Source organism: Zootoca vivipara, chromosome 13, assembly GCF_965207765.1.
Source record: "Zootoca vivipara chromosome 13, rZooViv2.hap1.1, whole genome shotgun sequence".
In the NCBI taxonomy this organism is placed as follows: domain Eukaryota; kingdom Metazoa; phylum Chordata; class Lepidosauria; order Squamata; family Lacertidae; genus Zootoca; species Zootoca vivipara.
This window is the reverse complement of record NC_142596.1, coordinates 41,171,131-41,193,368: the sequence shown is the minus strand read 5'-3', so window position 1 is coordinate 41,193,368 and position 22,238 is coordinate 41,171,131. Positions and strand designations below refer to the sequence as shown.

Sequence of the window (22,238 nt, the reverse complement as noted above, 5' to 3'; positions counted from 1 at the left end):
CTCAACCATAAAGCTCCCTGGTTGAGCCTGGAAGAGTCACTGTCCCTCAGCCTAATGTCCCTCACAGGGTTGTTGTGAGGACAAAATGGAGAGAATGAGAGCTATGCAGGCTCCCTTGAGCTTCTCAGAGGACAAGTGGGATGTAATTGCAATAATAAAGAAATATAAAATAGTAAGTCAGAAACATCATGGTTGGCAGGTAACATGAGGCAGAATATTGATAAAACACTAGCATAGACAAAAAACATAACATGCCCCCTACCTTTGGCCCAGTTTTTTCCATGTATCCTTCCCTCAAGTAGTTCCTAGAAAGCTTTGGCACCAGCTAGAGTTGGTGAAAAATAAGGGACAGTGATTCTGCAGGTAGTAGATAGTGGGTAAAAAAAAAATGCATGAGAAAAACTTGGGTGTTAATGAACTCAGTATCGATTTGGTTGACCATTTTAGACAGAGCTTCTGGGGGGAAACAGAAGTCAGATGAAGACTTAGCAGACACGACACAGTTCGACAGCTGGCACAGAATTCCCACATGGTCTTCCCATCTGTTGTGCTGTGCTAGTCAAGGGTTTGATTCCAACAAAGATATAGGCTGCAACCCTGCAGGTGAGAATCCTCAGAGCCCAGGAATCCAATGTGGTCCTCCAGTCCTTTCTTTCTGGCCCCTCTGCTTCACACTCTCCCAGGCCACGCCCCTTCAAAGCCCAGCTCCACCCCCTCTTTCAGCCCTTTTGGAATCCCTCCTTGAACTGTGGCAATGCCTCCTGCTTGCCTGGGTAGAGAGAGGGCTGTGTCAAAACCTCTGGCTTTTTGCAAGGCAGCCTAATACGCAAAGCTGAGAGGTGCTTCCATTGCTCTGCCTCGTGCACCAACACCGCTGGAATGTGCCCATAGAGGAACATCGCCTGCAAGCTGAAAAAGTTTCCCCACCCATGCTGCATGCATGTAGCTGGGAACCATTCCTACTGAACTCAGTAGGACTTAACTTCTGAGTAGACAGAACTGGAAAAATCAGGGGGCTTCAGCCATTGCCACAGTTCCCCCCAGCACCTAACAGTGCTTGAACATTTATAGTGCATTCCCGAAAGCACACCAGAGAGAACAAATTGCCCCTAGACACAGCTGAACAGAGTGCATTCTCAGGCAAAACTCTTGCAAGCAAATGAGATGCCAAAACACTGGCAAAGATCTGGGCACTCTGGGGACCTTGAAATGCAAAAGAGAGAGCACCAATCACTTAAATCAAGAAGAAGAGCTGAATTCGCTGAAACAAAGAGCATTTTCAATACAGGAAATGAAGGTTGTTATTTGTAAAGTATTAGTGGGGAACCTCTGGCCCGCAGCTCCTCACCGAAGCCTCACCTTTTGGCTCACGGGGGCCTTTTTAGCTAACTTTACCCACCTGCCTGGATGTCAGATTTAAAGGAAGCATAGGTCATGCACTGAAATGCGTGGTTCCTTTGAATAAGGGACTTGAACATTGAAAACGGAACTCTGTAAATTTCAAGGCAATGCTCTAGTTCAGGCATCCCCAAACTGCGGCCCTCCAGATGTTTTGGCTGAATGTCCTCCTTTGGATTATAAAATCATTGCAGTACATTTTGTGCTGATTGACGCCTCCGGGTCAAGGAGATAAACAACTACCTGACATTTAGAAAACACCTAAAGGCAGCCCTGTTTAGGGAAGTTTTTAATCTGTGATATTTTAATGTATTTTGGTATTTGTTGGAAGCCGCCCAGAGTGGCGGGGGAAACCCAGCCATATGGGCGGGGTATAAATAAATAAATAATAATAATAATAATAATATAAAACACAGCAAAACATTAAACCTTAAGAAGCTTCCCTATACAGGGCTGCCTTCAGATGTTTCCTAAATGTTATATAATTACTCATCTCCTTGACATCTGCTGGGAGGGCGTTCCACAGGGCGGGCGCCACTACCAAGAAGGCCCTCTGCCTGGTTCCCTGTAACCTCACTTCTCGCAGTGAGGGAACCACCAAAAGGTTCTTGGAGCTGGACCTCAGTGTCTGAGCTGAATGATGGCAGTGGAGACGCTCCTTCAGGTGTACTGGGTCGAGACAGTTTAGGACTTTAAAGGTCAGCACCAACCATTTGTGCTCGTAAACGTAATGGCCCCTTCCTGACCATTCAACTAGAAACGCCTATGAACAGGGGGAGCCAGAGCATCTAGTTCAGTATTGTCTACACTGATTAGCAGGGGCTGTTCGGTTTTTAGGGCAGGATACCAGGCAGCCTATAGGGAAATATTATTTATGCTATAGGGAAATATTATTAACTTTCTTTTCTCAAAACAAGTAGGCAATATCATTGCTAAACATACATTTTTCCAATCTCCCCCCCCCCCCGGTTGACTTCTCTCAACTACCATTTCTGGTTTATTACTTCAGATGGTACTTTCTGCTGTTTATATACAATATTATGTTATCACATTGTTGTACTTCTTGTTCTCTGTAAATAAAACTGCAAATGTTTATTTAAATCCTGCCAGCGAGACCATTTCTTTCTGTTGTTTCTGCAATATAGGGAAATATTCAACTAATTAGATCTCTCAGCCACAAGGACTTCCGGTTGTGCAAAGAGCACCCCACACCCTCCCCAAATCGGCTCTACGGGGATTGGGAGAAAAACCCCAGAAGTTGATTTAGGGGACACGGAGTGTGCCTGGGGAAAGGAGAGGGATCGTTCTACTACACATGCAGAAATCGTTGTGCAAGTTGAATGCTGTTCCTAATAGGCAGCTGGTGGTCCGTTGTGGGTCAGCCCTTCAGAACGGCATGGATGAGACTCTCTCCAGGCACTGACAGCAACACATCAAGCAATGAAGAAAGAAAGAGAAAAAGCGAGAGAGAAAGAGGAACTCACATCAACATCGCTCGCTCCAGGGAATGCCACTTGTAAGTAATGGAATCGAGCGGCGCGAATAGCGTTGAACCAGTCCACCATTTCCTGGGAGGAGGAAAAAAACAGCATTTGAGGGGAAAGAGGCAGAAGTGATACCAATGGGCATGCCCATAGATGCTGCACCAGCCTCAGGTCAACTCTGATTTGATCTGAATTTAACTGCAATGTACATTTCCTGGTGGTTACTTCTGCAGGCTTTTGTAGCCAGGGCCGTATTAAGCATATCTTCTGCCCTGGCACCATGGTGCGACGATCTCTCCGGCCCCGCCCCGCCCTGTTTCCAAGCGCTTGCTGCACGGCTGCCGCAGGCGCAGCGCCACCCTGGCAGCCCTGCGCCCTGGCGCCCTGCGCCACCCAGCCTTGCTGTAGGGCCGGCCCTGTTTGTAGCATTCTGATCTTTGCCACAATTCTTACGCGTGCTTCCTGCAAAGCCCCACTGTGTTTGCTGGGCCTCGGTCCTTAATAAACTTAGGTAAAGGGTAAAGGGGACCCCTGACCATTAGGTCCAGTCGTGGACGACTCTGGTGTTGCAGCGCTCATCTTGCTCTATAGGCCGAGGGAGCCGGCGTTTGTTGCAGACAGCTTCCAGGTCATGTGGCCAGCATGACTAAGCCACTTCTGGCGAACCAGAGCAGCTCACGGAAACGCTGTTTACCTTCCCGCTGGAGCAGTACCTATTTATCTACTTGCACTTTGACGTGCTTTCAAACTGCTAGGTGGTCAGGAGCTGGGACCGAACAATGGGAGCTCAACCCGTCGTGGGGATTTGAACTGCCAACCTTCTGATTGGCAAGCCCTAGGCTCAGTGGTTTAGACCACAGCACCACCCGCTAATAAGCTTAGGAATCACCTATTCCATGGCAACTCATTGCTCATCAGATCATACAAGATGCACTTTGCAAGTCACTGGGAGGTGTCAAATCCAGAAAACCAAAAAAGCTTTATACAGGGTAGCCCTCTGTTTGAAGGCATCCTTGAAGCACTGTTTGGTTCAAGTTCAGTGTAAATATAAGCAGGGGTGTCTTAAGCATATGTGGCGCTGGGGTGCGTCTTGCTGGCTCGGTTGCCCCCGAACTCACAGCGCAGAGCCGCCCGCAGCAGAAGAGCCCGCTGTTGCACTCCAACCGATGGGTGGGTTCTTTCCTGGACTCAACTCTCAGGCCCTGGACTCTCGGCCTGGCGCCCCTAAGAGCCCGGCGCCCGGGTGCCCCGCACCCCTAGCACCTATGGGTACGACGGCCCTGAATAAAAGGATAGCTCTTTTGGTTAGAGCACAGTGCTGACAACGCCAAGGTTGCAGGTTAAATTCCTGTATGGGACAGCTGCATATTCCTACATTGTGGGGGTTGGGTTGGATAATCTTCAAGGTCCCTTTCCAACTCTACAGGTCTAAGATTCAAAACAAATTCTATGATTCACTGATTCTATGACCTTAAGAAGCGAGAGCAGGAGGGGCCCTTGACATTGCCCCATCAATAGTTAGCAGCTGCGCAGCAGATGGACCAGTCACAGCATTCCCCACTATGATACCTCTCTTCAAATTATAGTGAAAAAAATCTGCATCCACCCCGATAAAAGCAGCATATGCACATTTTCTGCAAGTCAGTGAAAGGACAGCTGTCTCAAAACAAACAGCATCTGTCCACACACGTGGATGGTAATGCTGAAACATTGGTTTGGGCACGGCTGTGGAGCTCTTTGCAAGGAGATTTGCATAAGGAGTTAATCACCTTATTAATATTACCTCACCCAGGGAACTCAGATGATGAGGATGATGTGACTTTCCTCCTTGCAGATCAAGATAAGCTGGTGACAGCATGGGCTAACTATTCCTAGTGAACATATTCCTTGAGACAGGCACTAAAGTAGGAGCAGCAGTGATGCTCTCTGAGCTTTAAGCCGTATCACTAATTTAGTATGGGAATCTGATCTGCTTAGTTGCATTTATGCACATTGCAATGGCTGGTGCAAATATCTATTGACCTATCTCCATCTGAAAACTGCAAGAAGAAAATAAAAGGAACTGAGGACTGGTGAGGTGGATCTCAAACCATTTGTGATCAAGCACCATCTCCTGACTCTAGGTTACCCAGAGCAGAATCCTCCTCCTCCTGCTAGACAGCCAATCCAGGGCGATTATAGTACTGCAGTACTAAATGATACTGTACAGCAGTGGTAGGGGACTTGTGGCCCTTTCCAGATGTTGTTGAACTCCAACTCCCATCAGCCCCACAAAGGGACATAGGAGGTTGCCTTATACCAGGCATCCCCAAACTTCAGCCCTCCAGATGTTTTGGACTACAATTCCCATTATCCCTGACCACTGGTCCTCTTAGCTAGGGATCATGGGAGTTGTAGGCCAAAACATCTGGGGGGCCGCAGTTTGGGGATGCCTGCCTTATACCAACTCAGATCATTGGTCCATCTAGTTCAGAACTGTCTACACTGGCTGGCAACAGCTCTCCAGGGTTATTAGTGGGGTAAGAGCGCTAAAAATAATGCCAATATATTTAACATCCGGCAACCAATTCACCCCTTGGGTTTCAGATAGTACATGGGTAGTAGAAAGTCCTGGAAACAAATTTTCATGGCCCTCTACCGGCTATGGTGGCTCATACATTACCAGAAGTAATGTATTTAGCATTAACTCTGGAAGTGTTTATTTGATTCTGACCAAACTAAGCCTCCTATGTATATTTTGGTCTCACAATGCATCTGGTATTTTGCGCTTGTAACAGAACAGGTGCGACACGAAAACACATTGAGCGATATTTGATGCTCCTGGTAGTCAACATGATGGCAAGGAAGGTCCATGACTCAACAGACGAGTATCTGCTTTGTCTGCAGATGAGCAAACAGTCTGAGCTGGTATTAAAGCAGCTTCTTTGTTCCTCCACATCATGGTATGCGACTCCTGTCAAGGCAACATCTACCTTGCCTAGGAGCTCTCCAAGGTCCTGAAGATTTCAAAACTTTGCCTGCCCTCTACATCAACTTTCTTGAAACCTAGTCTGTTGCCTAATCTCCACTGTCAGATGCTGGACAGCTCCAGCAGATCTCCATTCAATATCTAGGTCTTAAGATCTACAGAATGGATGGCCCTCTTGATAGGTCGCACACCCACAGAAATTCAGGGAGAGGCAGCCAGAGAGAGGGCCTCCTCTGTGGCAGCCCCTAAAATGCAGGACTCTTGTCTTACGGAGGTACATCTGGGACCTTCACTAGATTGCCATCATATGCTGAAGATGCACCTCTTTATCCTGGTCATTGAAAAGCAGGTAAGAAATCATCATCACCATCACAATATAATTATTTCTTCTCTGCCCAGATGGTACAAAGCTGGGAGAGATGCCGTAGTTTCTTTGTTACACCTAAAAGAAGGTATTTTTACACCAAGAACTCTGGCCAGAAATTTCAATCTTAGGAATAAATCCTACTCGCGAGTTACAGTCAAATAAGGTATGTATTCTGGTAAGACTAACAGTCTTGAAAAGAACAAATGAATACAAACAAGAAATGAGCTTCAAGTTCACTAGAGTATATGTAGTTTGAAATAAATGTAGTTACAAGTAGGTAGCCGTGTTGGTCTGAGTCGAAGCAAAATAAAAAAATTCCTTCAGTAGCACCTTAAAGACCAACTAAGTTTATATTTTGGTATGAGCTTTCGTGTGCATGCACACTTCTTCAGATACACTAGAAACAGAAGTGTCAGACCCTATATATATACAGAGGGTAGTGGGGGTGGGTGGGAATGGGTGATGGGCTGATGGGAGTGGTAAACCTGTAGATGGCTGTTAATGGCTGCTGATGGCTGCAATTAGTCCTGGGCTGAGGTGCTAAAGAAAGCTTGATCATGCATAATGAGATAAGAATCTGATGTCTCTATTCATCCCAGGTGCTTCCATGGTTTTAATTCTGAAATAAATGTTACAACTTAGAAAATAATAGTACCTTACAGTGTAAAGACACAAAAGATATCAAATAATAACATCTATAATTTTTCAGTCTAATTTCAAAAGTGTTCAAAAGGGTCGTTTTATATAGAGCTGGAATGCCGAGTAGATTCAGTAAAAAGAACCCAGGACAGGGCCCTGTTTCGATGTGGACGTCTTCGTCAGCTAATTTATGAGGTTGTGTTGACTTGTGAAGTAGAATTCTACGTTTTTCATATATATGTTTTTCGATATATGAAAAACATAGAATCATTTTCTAAGTTAAAGATTTTTAAATATACCTTTTCCCAAAAAACCTGAGGCTTTTTTACTAGGACTTATTGGACAAGAGATTGCAAAGGAGAATTATATAATATTTCTGTATGTGACAACCGCGGCTAGGACTTTGTTAGCCCAAAAATGGAAAACTCGGGATTTACCAACGATCGAAGAGTGGCAGACAAAAATGATAGACTATGCGGAATTAGCAAGACTGACTAGCAGGATCCGAAACCAGGGGGAGGCAAAGTTCCAAAAAGATTGGAGTAAATTTGTGGACTATATCGAAAAGAACTGTAGAAGTCTAAAGACACTTGCAGGACTGAAATAAATCCTACGAAATGACTTTAAACAGGAACAAGGAACTGCAAGATAAGAGTTGGAAAGAAAACCAAATTAGGGGAGGGAGGGAAGTCAAGCTTGGCAGAGCATTGGGAATGAGAGATATGGGGATAATTGTTAAAAAGAGATAATTTTTGTGTGTTGTATTCGTTTTTGAATGTTTTGTTTTGTGTAATGTGTTTAATGTGTTTATTTGGAAAATTTAATAAATTGTTTTTTAAAAAAGAATTATTTTCTAAGTTGTAACATTTATTTCAAACTACATATACCCTAGTGAACTTGAAGCTCATTTCTTGTTTGTATTCATTTGTTCTGTTCAAGACGGTTAGTCTTACCAGAATCCATACCTTATTTGACTGTATCTCGCGAGTAGGATTTATTCCTAACATTGAAATTTCTGGCCAGAGTTCTTGGTGTAAAAATGCCTTCTTTTCGGTGTAGTTTCTTTGTTTGCACAAAAACCAAGAAACATGGGGAATGTGCAAGTCCCACCCATGGGTGCTCTCCACTGCCCTCTCCTTATGACACGTGCAAGGCGGCTCTTACAGCAGCCTCCTTTCTTACTTCAGAGCTCCCACCTTGCCATCTTCATGGTAAACAAAGATGTTCCTTGTGCTGTTGTCTTTCAAGTACGTGATTTGCAGCCCATGCGGGTTCCCGATTTTGGCAGGCTGGAAAGTGGCGTTCAGGTGCTCAATCTTCATGATTGCTTTGGGTTCTTTTGCCTGGGAAGGTGGGAAGAGAAAGGAAACCGAGAGCAATAAGAAACCAAGGCAAAGGCGACAAGCATGCTCAGCAAAACACAGGTGTTCAAAACAAAATAGCACTTTTACTGAGAGTGCAACCTTGATCCAGTAGCTCCAGGAAGGACAAGGGGGCCTGACGACACACATACACCCCGGACAAATGTGCAAAAAAAGTGCTCTATCCCCCCCCCAATTTTTTTTAGCTTGATAATGTACAGTGGTAAAGATGTAGAATCACAGAATTGTAGAGTTAGAAGGGACTCCGAGGGTCATCTAGTCCAACCCCCTGCAGTGCATTCTATTATTCTATTGAAAAACACTCAATATAACCTGAAACTCTGTTCTGCTTCACTGGAGACGCCACGAGTTGAATCTTCTACATGCAAAATGACTGCTCCGCAAATCAATTGGGGGGGGCGACTTTTGCGTGGTCACGCGCAGCCCCCTGATCCCAGAGGTGACTCCCTGGTAGTTCGGGACTGGCACCACCTTCCCAAGTAGGATGCCAGGGGTCTCCACCGACCCAAGCCTAGCGTCCAATCCTGCCTGGGGAGGTGTTGCCAGGGGATGGCCAGGTAAGGGGAGGTACTGTCCGGCTCACACAACAGAATTTGAATCTTACCTCCAAGCACCAGTTGGTTCCAGAGCTTCTCCCACCCTCCACACCCTCATTCAAGTTCTTTTGCAGGTTAACCTTTTCTCTACAGGTTCACAGGCACTGCTACGTCAAGGCCGCTGTTGAAGGGTCGGAAATGAATTTCCCTGCATTGGCAGGTTTCGCCTTTCCCGTAGCAATACGTCACAACTTTGGCGGTGTCAGGCCTTGGGCGGAATTCTTTGGCGATTTTCCTAGAGGGAGGGGCTTGAGGCGGAGACTTCACCCCCTTTGCGGCAACAAGAGCGGGGTATTGGGGGAAGCCTTGACCATGCCAATAGGCGTCATCACTTCCCCCTTCCAGCGGCAGCGAACAGGGGGCGGGCTCTCTCTGCTTGAACATATGTTCTCCAGAGCCAGCCCCAACCCCCATACATGTGGATAACCCCGAAGCCTCCCAGAACCCCAGCTGGGGACTGGGAAGGATAACGCCCAATGCCTGAGCCAAGGTCTCCCTACATCTGAATCTTAATAAAGTTGTGGCCGATTTGAATCCCCATAGCACGTTGTTATGCGTCTTTATACCACTCAGCGGGTCCCCCGGGGGTTTGGGGGACTCCGCCTGTCCACGCAATGCATACAATACTAATCAGTGATCTATGATTCCCAGATATTTGGTCTGTGGTTGCATACATTGCATATATTTAGAATATATGACTTCCACCTAAAGAATCCTGGGAACTGTAGTTTACCCCCTCCGAATTACAGTTCCCAGCACCTTTAACTAACTACAGTTCCCAGGATTCTTTGGGGGAAGTGATGTATGCGTTAGATGTATAGCAAGAGTGCAGTTTGGGGCACCAGCTCAAACGCCTAAAACAATTAAAAATGCAAATAAGTAGGCTAGGCCAGCAATCAGTTAAATGAAATATGGATTCACCAACATGCCACAGTTCCCTTTATTATGGTGGATGAGATCAACGCCATGACCAGTCTTTTGAAATAGCCGGGGAGAGGGGGAATCTACCCATCTTCCACACCCAGCTAGCTAGCAGTGGTTCGTGATGGCGTGCTGTGGACTCTCACTTCCCCAAGGGTCAAGATATGAAAGAAAGAGCAGCAACATCTTAGCACAGGCTATGGGAAATCCCCTTTGACAAGGCAATCCAAATCATGTCTACTTGAAAGCAAACAACACTGATTTCAATGGGGCTTACTCCTAAGTAGGTGGGTGCAATAGTGCAGCCTGGAAATGCCCTGGAGAAAGGGACAGAAAAGGTGATCGTATCTAAAATGGGCTTCCTGGGAAAAGAGAACGGCTTGCAACATCACTTCTATGGAACCCCCCCCCCCTTCCTGGGTGCAACTGCTCCTCCATTTTCCAGGCATGGCCAACACGTGGCTTTCTTAAGGACGGGCTTTTTGGAGAAGTTGCGTTCTGATTCTTGGTAGCGATGATGACTCCAGATTCTGGAGCAGCTGGAAGCGGGGAAGCAATTAAGGAAACCCCGACCATGCGCCTGCTTAAATGTAGCAGGCCACACCCTCAGGCCGCCCAGATTGGCCGGTCTGGCTGATGACACGGCCGGAATTCCCCCAATCACACAGGGGCTGAGAACCCACCCCCTGTGCACAAGGAGGGCATGGGACTGCCCGCAACACCAGGCGGAAGTGGCTTTCCTGTGCAACTACGCCCATGACCAAGCCCAGGTAGGAGACTCTGCTGGATTAGACCAAAGGCATACCTAGTCCAGCATCATGGGAACTATAGTTTCACCCTCACAGAGATACAATTCTCAGCAAGTTTCCAGGATTCCTGGAGGGGAGCTGTGTGCTTCAAATGTGTGCTGGGTGTGTTTCAATGCATGCTGTGGATCTGTCCCTGCTTTTCCAGGCATTCCATGAGTATCACAGACTGGTTGGGCACAGGGGAGTGGTGGGAGGAACCAGCTGGGGAACCCCCAAGGGAAGAAGACTCAGAGCTGGTGTAGTGGTGGTGGGACAATGATGATTGGTTAGAGGGAGAAGAGGGAGCAGGCTGGGAGGAGGAGGAGGTGTCAGAATGGGTGACAGGGCTTAGTGAGCTGGGAGAATCTGTGGCAGAGAGCAGTCCAGAATCAGAAGTAGGAGCAGGAGAGGAGCGGGGCCAAGAGGCAAAGATGAGTCAGGCTGGTGAAGAGGCATGGGTGTCTCCTCTTCCTGCAGTGACAAGTTCCCCTCCCCTGCACACTTTTTCCTCTCGCCCCTCCCATCACTGGCACAGGGACCCCAGAAGGTGGACCAGGTGGGGGTCTGGCCCTCGGTCCATGGAAGGTTCCTCCCCCCTGCCTTTCACTGCTGCTTCCCCGTGTCAAATTTTGGATTGGAAGTTCCTTGGGGCTGAGACCTTCCTTGGCGTGCTCTGTACAATGGCACAGCCCCCAATGGTACTACATAAGTGATAAAAAATGAAGTAGCAAGGTGCTGGCGAATAAGCACCAGGAGCCTTGTTCCTACCAGAGAGGAGGGGCAAACCAAGCTGATGGACTATGCCGAGATGGCAAAGCTGACTGGGAAACCAAGAGGATAAAAACTTTATAAAAGAATGGGAAAAATTACAAGTTAATTAGGAGACCACTGTAAGCAATTAATATAGAGATACCATATGAAGATATTTGAAAGCAAGCAGGGGGAGTTAATATGGGGGGGCAGAAGAGGAAGTTGAGAAGTCAGGGATGGAACTGGGGGAATGTATCTTGTTGAGTTTGATGATCTGATAAGTTGTAATATGATAAAAATGTAAAATCCAATATTTTTTTAAATAAAAAATAATATCAGGAGACCACTGTAAGCAGATGGAAACAAGAGCAGGATTTTGACTCACTTGTAGTGTAAAAATATGGTTTGATATGAAAACTGGAGTATGGATGTGAAGATGCAGTTGTACATGTTTAAATTGAGACCCCATGGAGGGGATGGGGGGAAGTCTCAAGATTCGGAGAATCTCCTTAGACAGATATGTGTTTCCCAGTTTCTGTTTATTTATGTAAAACCAATAAAAATGATTTCAAAGGGGAAAGCAACAGGAGCCTCATGGCCCCATTACGTGACCTGCTAGCTATTCCAAACTGAAAAAAGGACCAGCCACTTGAAACCAGCCCCCATTCATTCTCTTACGTCATTTTTGTTGTAATACTTCAGGGCACCTTCCCGTTCTGAAAGCACGAATTTCCTGCTCAAGAACTGCCCGTTGTCACGGCCCCTCTTCCAGAGAAATCCTTCCCGGTACCCTATGGAGGAACAGAACAACAACAATGGAGAAATATATTCTTCCCATGGCAACTTGTTGAAAGGAAAAACAGAGGGAAGGGGAATAGTTTGATGTCTTAATTTGTTGGAAGCTGCCCAGAGTGGCTGGGGCAACCCAGTCAGATGGGTGACATATAAATGAATTATTATTATTATTATTATTATTATTATTATTATTATTATTATCAGCCTTTTTTGGCACTGAGGTGGTTGCCACAGAGTCTCCCTTCGGCTAGATGTCAGATCCTCATTTGCTGCTCTGATCTTTTGGCTGCTGGGCAAATGTGGAGACCCGAACTTAAGAACAGGAAAAGGAGAGCTGAGAGGAGCATCCCTAGAAGGAAGCAGGAGTCTACTTAAGATAGTATGCATAGGTTAAGTCCAATCAAAGGTGACTATGGGGTTGCAAAGCTCATTTCGCTTTCAGGCCGAGGGAGCCGGCATTTGTCCACAGGCAGCTTTCCGGGTCATGTGGCCAGCATGACTAAACCACTTCTGGCACAACAGGACACCATGACGGAAACCAGAGCACACGGAAATGCCGTTTACCTTCCTGCCACAGTGGTACCTATTTATCTACTTGCACTGGCAGGCTTTCGAACTGCTAGGTTGGCAGTAGTTGGGACAGAGCAATGGGAGCTCGCCCCGTCGTGGGGATTTGAACCGCCGACCTTCTGATCGGCAAGCCCAAGAGGCTCAGTGGTTTAGACCAGTGGTCCTCAACCTTGGGCCTCCAGATGTTTTGAGACTACAATTCCCATCATCCCTGACCACTGGTCCTGCTAGCTAGGGATCATGGGAGTTGTAGGCCCAAAACATCTGGAGGCCCAAGGTTGAGGACCACTGTTTAGACCACCGGACTAGTCTTAGGAATCTCTGCAATTTCAGTTAGCCAAGGCAATAGCAGACAGATCCAGGATGAAGCATTTGCTCCTTCCACTGGCTTTAATTGGAATGACCGCAACAAAGCTGTTAAGCTGCCAAATTATATTCTGGTCATTTCCATAAGTACGTTAACAGTTTAGCTTGTCACATTTCATTTGTAAATATCAGGGTGGTGGTGGGGTAACTATCCATTGCTTGCTTTGAGAAAGAGCTGCAGCTCAGCAGAAGAGCATCTGCTTTGCTTGCATTAAGTCCCAGATCCAATCCCTGGCTTCTCCAGATCCCTGCCGGTAATTTTGGAGAGCTGCTGCCAGCCAGTGTTGACAATACTGATCTAGGTGGACCAATGCACTGAATCTGTATAAGGCAGCTTCCTCAGTTTTTCTTACAGAAAATGGCAAAACTCAGCTCAGAAATTTAGTCCTTCTCCAGCTTTGGGAAGGAGGTGGGAGGGCTCTAGGACTTTGCCAGAGCCTCACACTTCCTTCCCAAAGCCTGGCACCTCACTTACCTGGTCTCGGGAAATCAGCATGAGCGCTGGTGTGTGTTTGTGTGTGTGTGTGTGTGAAATTTTGGCCTCCCTCCAACACCCATTCAACAAGGCAGTGTGTGGCCCACGGGTTCTGTGTTGACATACTCTTGCGGCCCACTTGATAGGAAAAGTTGGGCCACCCTGAGTATGGGTGCTAGACTAATACTGGGAAGACCCAGGTTCAAATCCCCCCTGAAGCACCCTGGGAAATCTTAGGCCAGTGACACACCTTCTCCTCTCACACACCCACATGCACACACAACTACAGTTCCTAGGATTCTTGGGGGAGGGGGGGAGCATGGCTGCCTAAAGTGGAGCAGTACTGCTTTAAATGCAAAGTGCAGATGAGGCCCTTAGCAACATTTTGATAGTCCCACTCTACGTTTATATCCCACCTTTCCTCCAAGGAGCTCAAGGTGGCCCAGACTGTTCTCCCAGCTGCCCCAATTTTACCCTCACAACAAACATGTGGCGTAAAGTAAGGCTGAGAGGTCGTGAGCACCTGGGATAACGGAGTTGTGGGTTCGAGTCCCACACTGGGCAAAAAGATTCATGCATTGCAACGGGTTGATCCTTGGTGTCCTTTTCAACTCCACAGCCCTGTGATTCTGTGGTTTTGTGACTGGCCCAAGGTCACTCAGTGAGCTTCATGGGTGGGCCTAGGGCTTGCCGATCAGAAGGTTGGCAGTTCGAATCCCCGCGACGGGGTGAGCTCCTGTTGCTCGGTCCCAGCCAGTGGCATAGTAATGGAGGGGCGCCACCCCGGGTGGCAGGCTGGGTGGGGGGCAGCAGGCTGGATGGGGCTGACCACCTCTGACAGCCACCGCCGCCATCGAGAAGAAGCCCAGATGCCAGCGAGACTGCCTCACTCCATGGCTTGCTCGCGGGATTTGCCACGGTGGCGCGACGTCTGCCTCCTGTGCGCACATGCATTGTGTGTCGTGACACGTGCATCGTGACACGTGCGTCGTGACGCATGATGCATGCGTGCAATGGACACCCCGCCCCCTGGCCAGGGGGTGGGGTGTCTTCGGGTTTGCCGCCCCAGGCAGCCAGGCGGCTAGCTACGCTGCTGGTCCCAGCTCCTGCCAACCTAGCAGTTCGAAAGCACATCAAAGTGCAAGTAGATAAATAGGGACCGCTCCGGTGGGAAGGTATACAGCGTTTCTGTGTGCTGCTCTGATTCGCCAGAAGCGGCTTTGTCATGCTGGCCACATGACCTGGAAGCTCCCTCAGCCAATAACGCGAGATGAACGCCGCAACCCCAGAGTTGGTCACGACTGGACCTAATGGTCAGGGGTCCCTTTACCTTTTACCAACCCTCTACCCACCAGACCACACTGACATTTATCGGAATAGGCTCTTTAAAATATGGCATACGTCAGTAAAAGACTTGTTGAGCAGCAACCCGGCTGAATGCTTCCAGGAGAAAAACTGCTTACTGTTTTGTTATTCGAGGAAGTGAACTGTTAAAAGACTCCAAAACTGTCAAAGCTCAGGAAGCGTGACTGTCAGCTCTTGAGCAAGGCTGATGGTTTAATCAACCATATCCTCCAGGCATCCTTGTGTACCTGTCTGTTTTCTGTCAGCCTTCCCGAGGGAGAACTTCATCAGCCTCCTTGTGATCTATCATGTACGATGCAACATGGAATTAAGCAGTGTTCTGCACTCGAATCACAGAGGCTTGGAAGGTAGAGTGAGAAGGAGGCCACCAACAATGGTTTGGGGCCCCCAAAAGGCAAGAAAATATGACTTGTTTTGTATCTGACGTGTGTGGAAGGAGGAGTCACTTCCTGTTTTAGCTTTACATATTAGCTGTGATTGCTATGTTCCCTTCCAACACGGTCATTCTGTAGAGTGCTTGAGTAAAGGTAAAGGTAAAGGGACCCCTGACCATTAGGTCCAGTCGTGACCGATTCTGGGGTTGCACGCTCATCTTGCATTATTGGCCGAGGGAGCCGGCGTATAGCTTCCAGGTCATGTGGCCAGCATGACAAAGCCGCTTCTGGCGAACCAGAGCAGCACACAGAAACGCCGTTTACCTTCCCGCTGTAGCAGTACCTATTTATCTACTTGCACTTTGACGTGCTTTCGAACTGCTAGGTTGGCAGGAGCTGGGACCGAGCAACGGGAGCTCACCCCGTGACAGAGATTCGAACCGCTGACCTTCTGATCAGCAAGCCCTAGGCTCAGTGGTTTAACCCACAGCGCCACCTGTGTCCCTCAGAGTGCTTGAGTGATAGATCTCAAATGCTGGGGAATGTTCATTCAGGAGGAGACATTTCATTAAAAGAAGAAGAAAGAATCATTTTTCTTCTCAGACTCCCAAAGAAAGCCATCATTAATACGGATTGGTGGGCGGAGGAGACATTCAATTCAGTTCACATTTTTTAAAACAAACATTCACCCTCCTCCCAATTTTGTGGCACAGTTCTCCAAGTAATAGGTGCAAAAATGCATTTGCTAGATGCCGCTATGTACTTTGTCGCGGTATTGTCCTAAAACAAAACCACTTCTTTTGATGGGGAAGGGTGATCCTTAAAATAATAATAATAATAATAATAAAATATTTTCTTTTGTGTAACAAAAAAAGGAGTGAATATGGGACCAAAATGTATGGGAAACCACCCCATTAGAAAAGCTAACCAACAAACTGGAAGGACAGATCCTGAAGCTGAAGCTCCAATACCCTGATTCTCCTAAAATAAGACATACCCATAAAATAAGCCATAGCAGGATTTCTAAGCATTTGCGCAATATAAGCCATACCCAGAAAATAAGACATAGTGATAGGTGCAGTTCTGGAGGGCCCCAAGGAAGAGGCGAGGCTGGACGCGTAATAAAAAGTAAGACATTCCCTGAAAATAAGCCACTGTGGGGTTTTTTAAAGGAAAAATAAATATAAGACGGTGTCTTATTTTTGGAGAAACACAGTACTTTGGCCACCTCATGAGAAGAGTAGACTTCCTGGGAAAGACCCTGGTGCTGGGAAAGATTGAGGGCACAAGGAGAAGGGGACGACAGAGGATGAGATGGTTGGACAGTGTTCTTGAAGCTACCAACATGAGTTTGACCAAACTGCGGGAAGCAGTGGAAGACAGGAGTGCCTGGCATGCTATGGTCCATGGGGTCATGAAGAGTTGGACACGACTAAACGACTATACAACAACAACAACAACCAACAAACTCAAACTAGCACAGGGGCAAGCAAAGGAGGACACCTTCACCCCTTTTCCACATATACAAAACAACTAGACAAGGGGCCAAAGAAGGTGGGGAAGGTGTGCAAATCATTTTAAAACCCATGCACGATATTTGGCTTTCAACAACTTTGGTGCTCTGCTTCTCAGAAGGAAGCAACCCGCTGCTTCAGCTCCCAAATCTCATCCAATTGGAGCTGAGGGAAGCACATTGACAGGTTTAGAAAGCAGACTAGCAAGGCTTTCAAGATGATGTCATAGGGATGGAGCCAGGTGCGAGTCAGGTGCATTTTTGCTCTTGTTCCGAAAAAGCAAATTCCCCACCACACACCGAACACTAGAGGAAGCAAGAAGCTGAATGAACACAAAGCATTTGGGGCTCCTTGCTCACACTCTTTTCCAAGGGTGGTTTTTCCATAGGAGTTGGCAGCTCTTATCTACTACAGCGATGATTCATTTATGAATGCCCCCCCCCAACCCCTGCTGCAAAAAATTAAAAACCACCCAGGGAACACTTTAAGAAGATTTTCAATCTGTGACAAAACAATACGTAAAGGTGAAAAAGAGGAGGTTCTGGCCACACACAAAAAGGTGTTTTAACATGGTTTGAGTAATTTAACTGTAGAAATTGGGAGCATTCTACCTTCATCTAATTTGTGTACCTGCTGTCTCTGGCACTGCCTGCCATTTAAGGGCTTAATAAACGCTTACGCCTAGCTTGTCTAATTCCCCTTGCCATCATTCTTCAAGCTGCACATTATCAGCTTTCCAACTGCACATTTTGTGTCCAATTGCACAATTAAAAAAAAGAAACTCTTGGTACAAGTAAGAGCTGGTGGAAGACCTCTCCTTTTAAGGCTTAAAGGAGAAAATAATTGGGGGGGGGGGAGAGATCTGTAACAAATTTCCAGGCCTTATGGAATTGTTTCCCTTTGCATCACAGCCAACGGAACATTTTGAAAGGAAGGATTGATAGCTTTTGCTTCCCAGGCGCTGGAAATCAATACAGTGAAATACAGCCAGCAACCAAAGTGCCTTTCTCGCTAAACTATCAGACAAAATCTTGGTAAAATGCTCACGACCTCTCTTCTCTTGTCAAAAAGAAGCAAGCACCTCCTGTATTCAAGTGCTGCTGGATTTTTATTTATTTTTTTATTTCTGGCAATATTGGTGTGCCACTGCTCATTAAAAACAAAAACAAAGCCGTCTGTTGCAACCATATGCATATGCAATAAAAACAGTCTAAACATTTAAAATTGGAGATCCACTGACCATTACATACACATACCCTCCAACATTTCTCCAATGAAAATAGGGGTGTCCTATTCCATAATAATAATAATAATAATAATAATAATAAATAAATAAATAAATAATAATAATAATTTTACTATTTATGCCTCAGCTATCTGACTGGGTTGTCATAGCCACTCTTGGTGACTTCCAACATATATAACAAAATAACAAAACATTAAACATTGAAAAACTTCCTTCAGGTGGCTCAAGGATCAGATAACTCCATACCCTCCAACATTTCTCCAATGAAAATAGGGGTGCTGTAAGGGTAACTCCCTACAGGGAGCCAGCCCCCATCATCCTAACATCCACCTCGCCAAGCACAGGGAGCAGCAGTGGGTCTGAAGCAGCCAGGGGGGAGGGGAAGGACTCGGAGGGAGAGAGAAACAGAGAGAAACCAGCGTGCGGAAAGCTGGGAAGGCTCAGGGGAGGAGAGATGCAGGCAAGGGCTCAAGGATGCTGGAGAGCCATTGCATCGCTTTGACCCGGAGGAGGCTGAGAGGGCATCACTCCTTCCAGTGCAAGAGTTAAGGAGAGGTTAAGGAGAGCACCGTGGGCATCGGGTTGGCCACTGGGAGAGCAGGATGCTGCACCAGTTGGGCCTCGGCATGACCCAGAAGGACTCTTTTGATGATAAGTGGACAGGCTCCTTCATCCAGCGGCTTGCTAAATAATGCAAATAGTTTTCCTCTGCAGGTGAAATTGCTGGGATAGATGCTATCTGATGCACCAACAATTTCAAGGTGAAAACTGTCTGTGAGCAGCGGGGTAGAGGAGTGGGGAAATGCGAATACCGTACAGATCTCTGCCCTATATTTTTTTCCCAGGGCTCTCATTAGCATCTGCAGCGCCCTGTCTGAAACTGCTTTGTCATCTGCAGTGCTGAAACGTATACAGCCTTGCCTGCCCTTAGAGGGTGACCTAATTCCCTTGACTTTATCTCTTTGGCAGCCTCCAGCTCAAACACCTGGGTTGCTTTCTCCCTCTTCCTTAAGTTCCTCTCCCACCAGCAAAAGGAGACCACCATATAATTTGTGCACCCGAGGCTACAGATGGTCAAGCGATGATTCATCTCAGCTGGCTCATGGGGAGGCAGGACATTCCTACCTGCTGTGTTGAACCAAAGATGTTCTGTTCCAAAAGCTTTGCTGATGTCATCTTGATAACAAGATAACCTCCCAATTAACTGGCTGGCAGCTGTTGTAACAGCAATGAGCTCAGATGTGCTTATATTCACTTGCTTTGGCTTGTTGTGATGTTATCCTTGGGATGCTAGACTGTGAGTCCAGAAAGGGGAGCTACCTGTAAGATTTGGGTATTTGCCACCTATGCCCTCAACTGGCCAAGTGTAGTGATGGGCAGTTCTGACAAAGTGGCGTATGCTGCCTAGTGCAGAAATAATGTCTGCATACAGGTAGGTAGCCATGTTGGTCTGGCGTAGTCAAAACAAAATAATTCCCCCCCCCAGTAGCACCTTAGAGACCAACTAAGTTTGTCATTGGTATGAGCTTTCGTGTGGATGCACACTTCTTCAGATACCATCTGTTCTTCCAGGGCCGGCTCTAGGTAGAGTCCCGGTGGTGCGGGGCGTCAGGGCGCTGGGCCGGTAGGTAGGGCGCTGCACGGCGAAGCCGCACGGAAGCCATGCTGCGCCCTGCGAGGGCGGGGGCGCCGAAGCGATCTCCTCCCCTCAGCGCCAGGGCGTGCGACCTGCTCGAGACTGCCCTGTGTTCTTCAGATGTCTGCATGTTTGCTTGGGCGTGGACAAGCCATCTCCTTGCTACACCTTTCTTTAATAAAGCATCCTTGTTCGATATCCCTGCACCCTCGTAATGCTGGTGGTCAACAAAAGAGGTTTAAAGACTCTCTCAAGGCAAATATATATATAAACAATGTAATATAAACACTGACAATTGGCAAACACTGGCTTGCGAGCGCTCCAATTGGAGAAGAGCCTTTGTCATGGGCTTTGAAGATGCTCAAACTCAGGACAAAAGAGAGAAATGTGCTAAGAGGAAGGCGCGTTTGGCAAACCCTCACCGTGATCAACTTCCACCCAAAAACTAATGTCCCTGCTGTGGAAGGACGTGTGGATCCAGAATTGGCCTCCACAGCCACTTATGGACTCACTGTTAAAACCATGTTTATGGAAGGCAATCTTACTTGGCTACGAGGGATCGCCAAAGGAGGAGGAGGAGGAGGAGGAGGAGGAGGAGGAGGAGGAGGAGGAGGAGGAGGAGGAGAAGAAGAAGAAGAAGAAGAAGAAGAAGAAGAAGAAGAAGAAGAAGAAGAAGAAGAAGAAGAAGAAGAAGAAGAAGAAGAAGAAGATACCTGCACCAAACCACTCCCATAAGCTGGTGGATCAGGAAACCTGGACATACTTAGGACTTAATGCAGCACATTTAGTCTGAGCTTATGGCACTCTCCTTAAAGGGGAAGTAAGAGTCTAGTCCTCATGGTTATGAATTATATAGGAACCTAGGAAACTGCCTTATACCGAGTCAGACCAGTGATTCATCTAGCTTAGTACAGTCTACTCTACCCTGACTGGCAGCAGGGTTTTGGGCAGGGGTCTCTCCCAACCGTACCGGGAGATGCTGACGATCACACCCAGGACATTCTGCATGCAGGAAGACGCAACCCCATTGAGCTACGGCCATTCCCATGTTGGTGAAAGTGCTACATAAGGTCTGGTTCAGCCTTTCCCAATCTGATGCCCTCTTGATGTTTTGTACTACAATGTGGATGGAGGAAGAACCTAGATCAGGCATCCCCAAACTGCGGCCCTCCAGATGTTTTGGCCTTCAACTCCCATGATGCCTAGCTAACAGGACCAGTGGTCAGGGATGATGGGAATTGTAGTCCAAAACATCTGGAGGGCCGAAGTTTGGGGATGCCTGACCTAGATCCAGCTTGCATTTAAAGGTGAATCCACCTAATGGGTATTCCCTTCAAAATTAATTCTCCAGCCAAGTAATGTCTATAAAGATGTAAAGTGTGCATAGGAGTGCATATAATAAGTGACATCAACATGTGAAATGCATTCTATTAGGGGAAAGCTCTCTGCAAAAATGTGTATAGTAAGCAAAACAAAACTGCACACAAAAATGTGTATATTTGGGGAAATTCACATTAAAATGCTGATGAATTTTCATGAGGACTGGTTGTGTGTGTGTGTGTGTGTGTGTGTGTGTGTGTGTGTGTGTGTGTGTTAATTGCAAACAAATGTGGAGAACTGAACTTACATTTAGAAAAACACAAGAAACCCAAACTGGCAGTCGAAACAAAAAATAAAAAAATTCCTTCCAGTAGCACCTTAGAGACCAACTAAGTTTGTCATAGCTATGAGCTTTCGTGTGCATGCAGGTATCTGAAGAAGTGTGCATGCACACGAAAGCTCATACCTATGACAAACTTAGTTGGTCTCTAAGGTGCTACTGGAAGGAATTTTATTTTTTTATTTTTTGTTTCCACTATGTCAGACCAACACGGCTACCTACCTGTAACCAAACTGGCAGATTTGCCTGCCTCTAACTCAGACTCCCATCAGCCCTAGCCACAATGCCCAATGGTCAGGGAGGATGGGAGCTGTGATTAAGAAAAGGGGGGAGGAAACATCTGGAGGGCACAAGGTTCTTGATGGCAATGGCTCCTCTGATCCCTTCCACTGCACCATATTACTCGAGTTGCTAACCTGAGCCACAGACAGAGGCTGCAGCTATTAGCTGAGGAAATGCATTTTGCATTGAAACACACATTGCTCTTTGACGGTAAAATAACAAAGGCCTCCCTCTGGGAAGTGTGCGCTGGGCATTAGAGCCAGCTCCTTGGTGCCCAGGGAGGAGAAACTCAGCAGCCTCTCTGGATGAGTCATTCATTCCCCCTGCAAGGCAGGATGATGTAATTGATCGAGGAGCCGTGAGTCTGTTTTGTGGCAAGCTCCCCTGCTGCCTGGGAAGGAGGTGCCCTCCCCTCCCCAGCGATGCAATTTTACTTCTGCATTGCCCAGAAGGGTAATTTCGGCCCTGGGTGCCAATCCCGAGTGCGCCGATTTTTTCAGCTCCACTTCCCCCGATAAAACTTAACATTAAACAAGAAAAACGAAAAAGAGGAAGGTATTTAAACCAAACGCTGAAGGATATAGTCCAGGCATCCCCAAACTTCGGCCCTCCAGATGTTTTGGGCTACAATTCCCATCATCCCTGGCCACTGGTCCTGTTAG

At 47.0% G+C, this 22,238-nt stretch overlaps 1 protein-coding gene across 1 annotated transcript in view; it reads right to left on the bottom strand.

Moving 5' to 3' along the window:
* Positions 1 to 22,238, bottom strand: part of ADAP1 (ArfGAP with dual PH domains 1) — a 74,342-nt gene that overhangs the window by 10,770 nt on the left and 41,334 nt on the right. Inside the window, exons 5-8 of the mRNA XM_035131487.3 lie at positions 11,972 to 12,084; positions 8,053 to 8,199; positions 2,883 to 2,966; positions 263 to 325 (exon numbers count right to left, since the gene is read on the bottom strand). Coding sequence (XP_034987378.1) covers positions 263 to 325; positions 2,883 to 2,966; positions 8,053 to 8,199; positions 11,972 to 12,084 — 407 coding nt within the window. The remainder of the gene's footprint in view (positions 1 to 262; positions 326 to 2,882; positions 2,967 to 8,052; positions 8,200 to 11,971; positions 12,085 to 22,238) is intronic.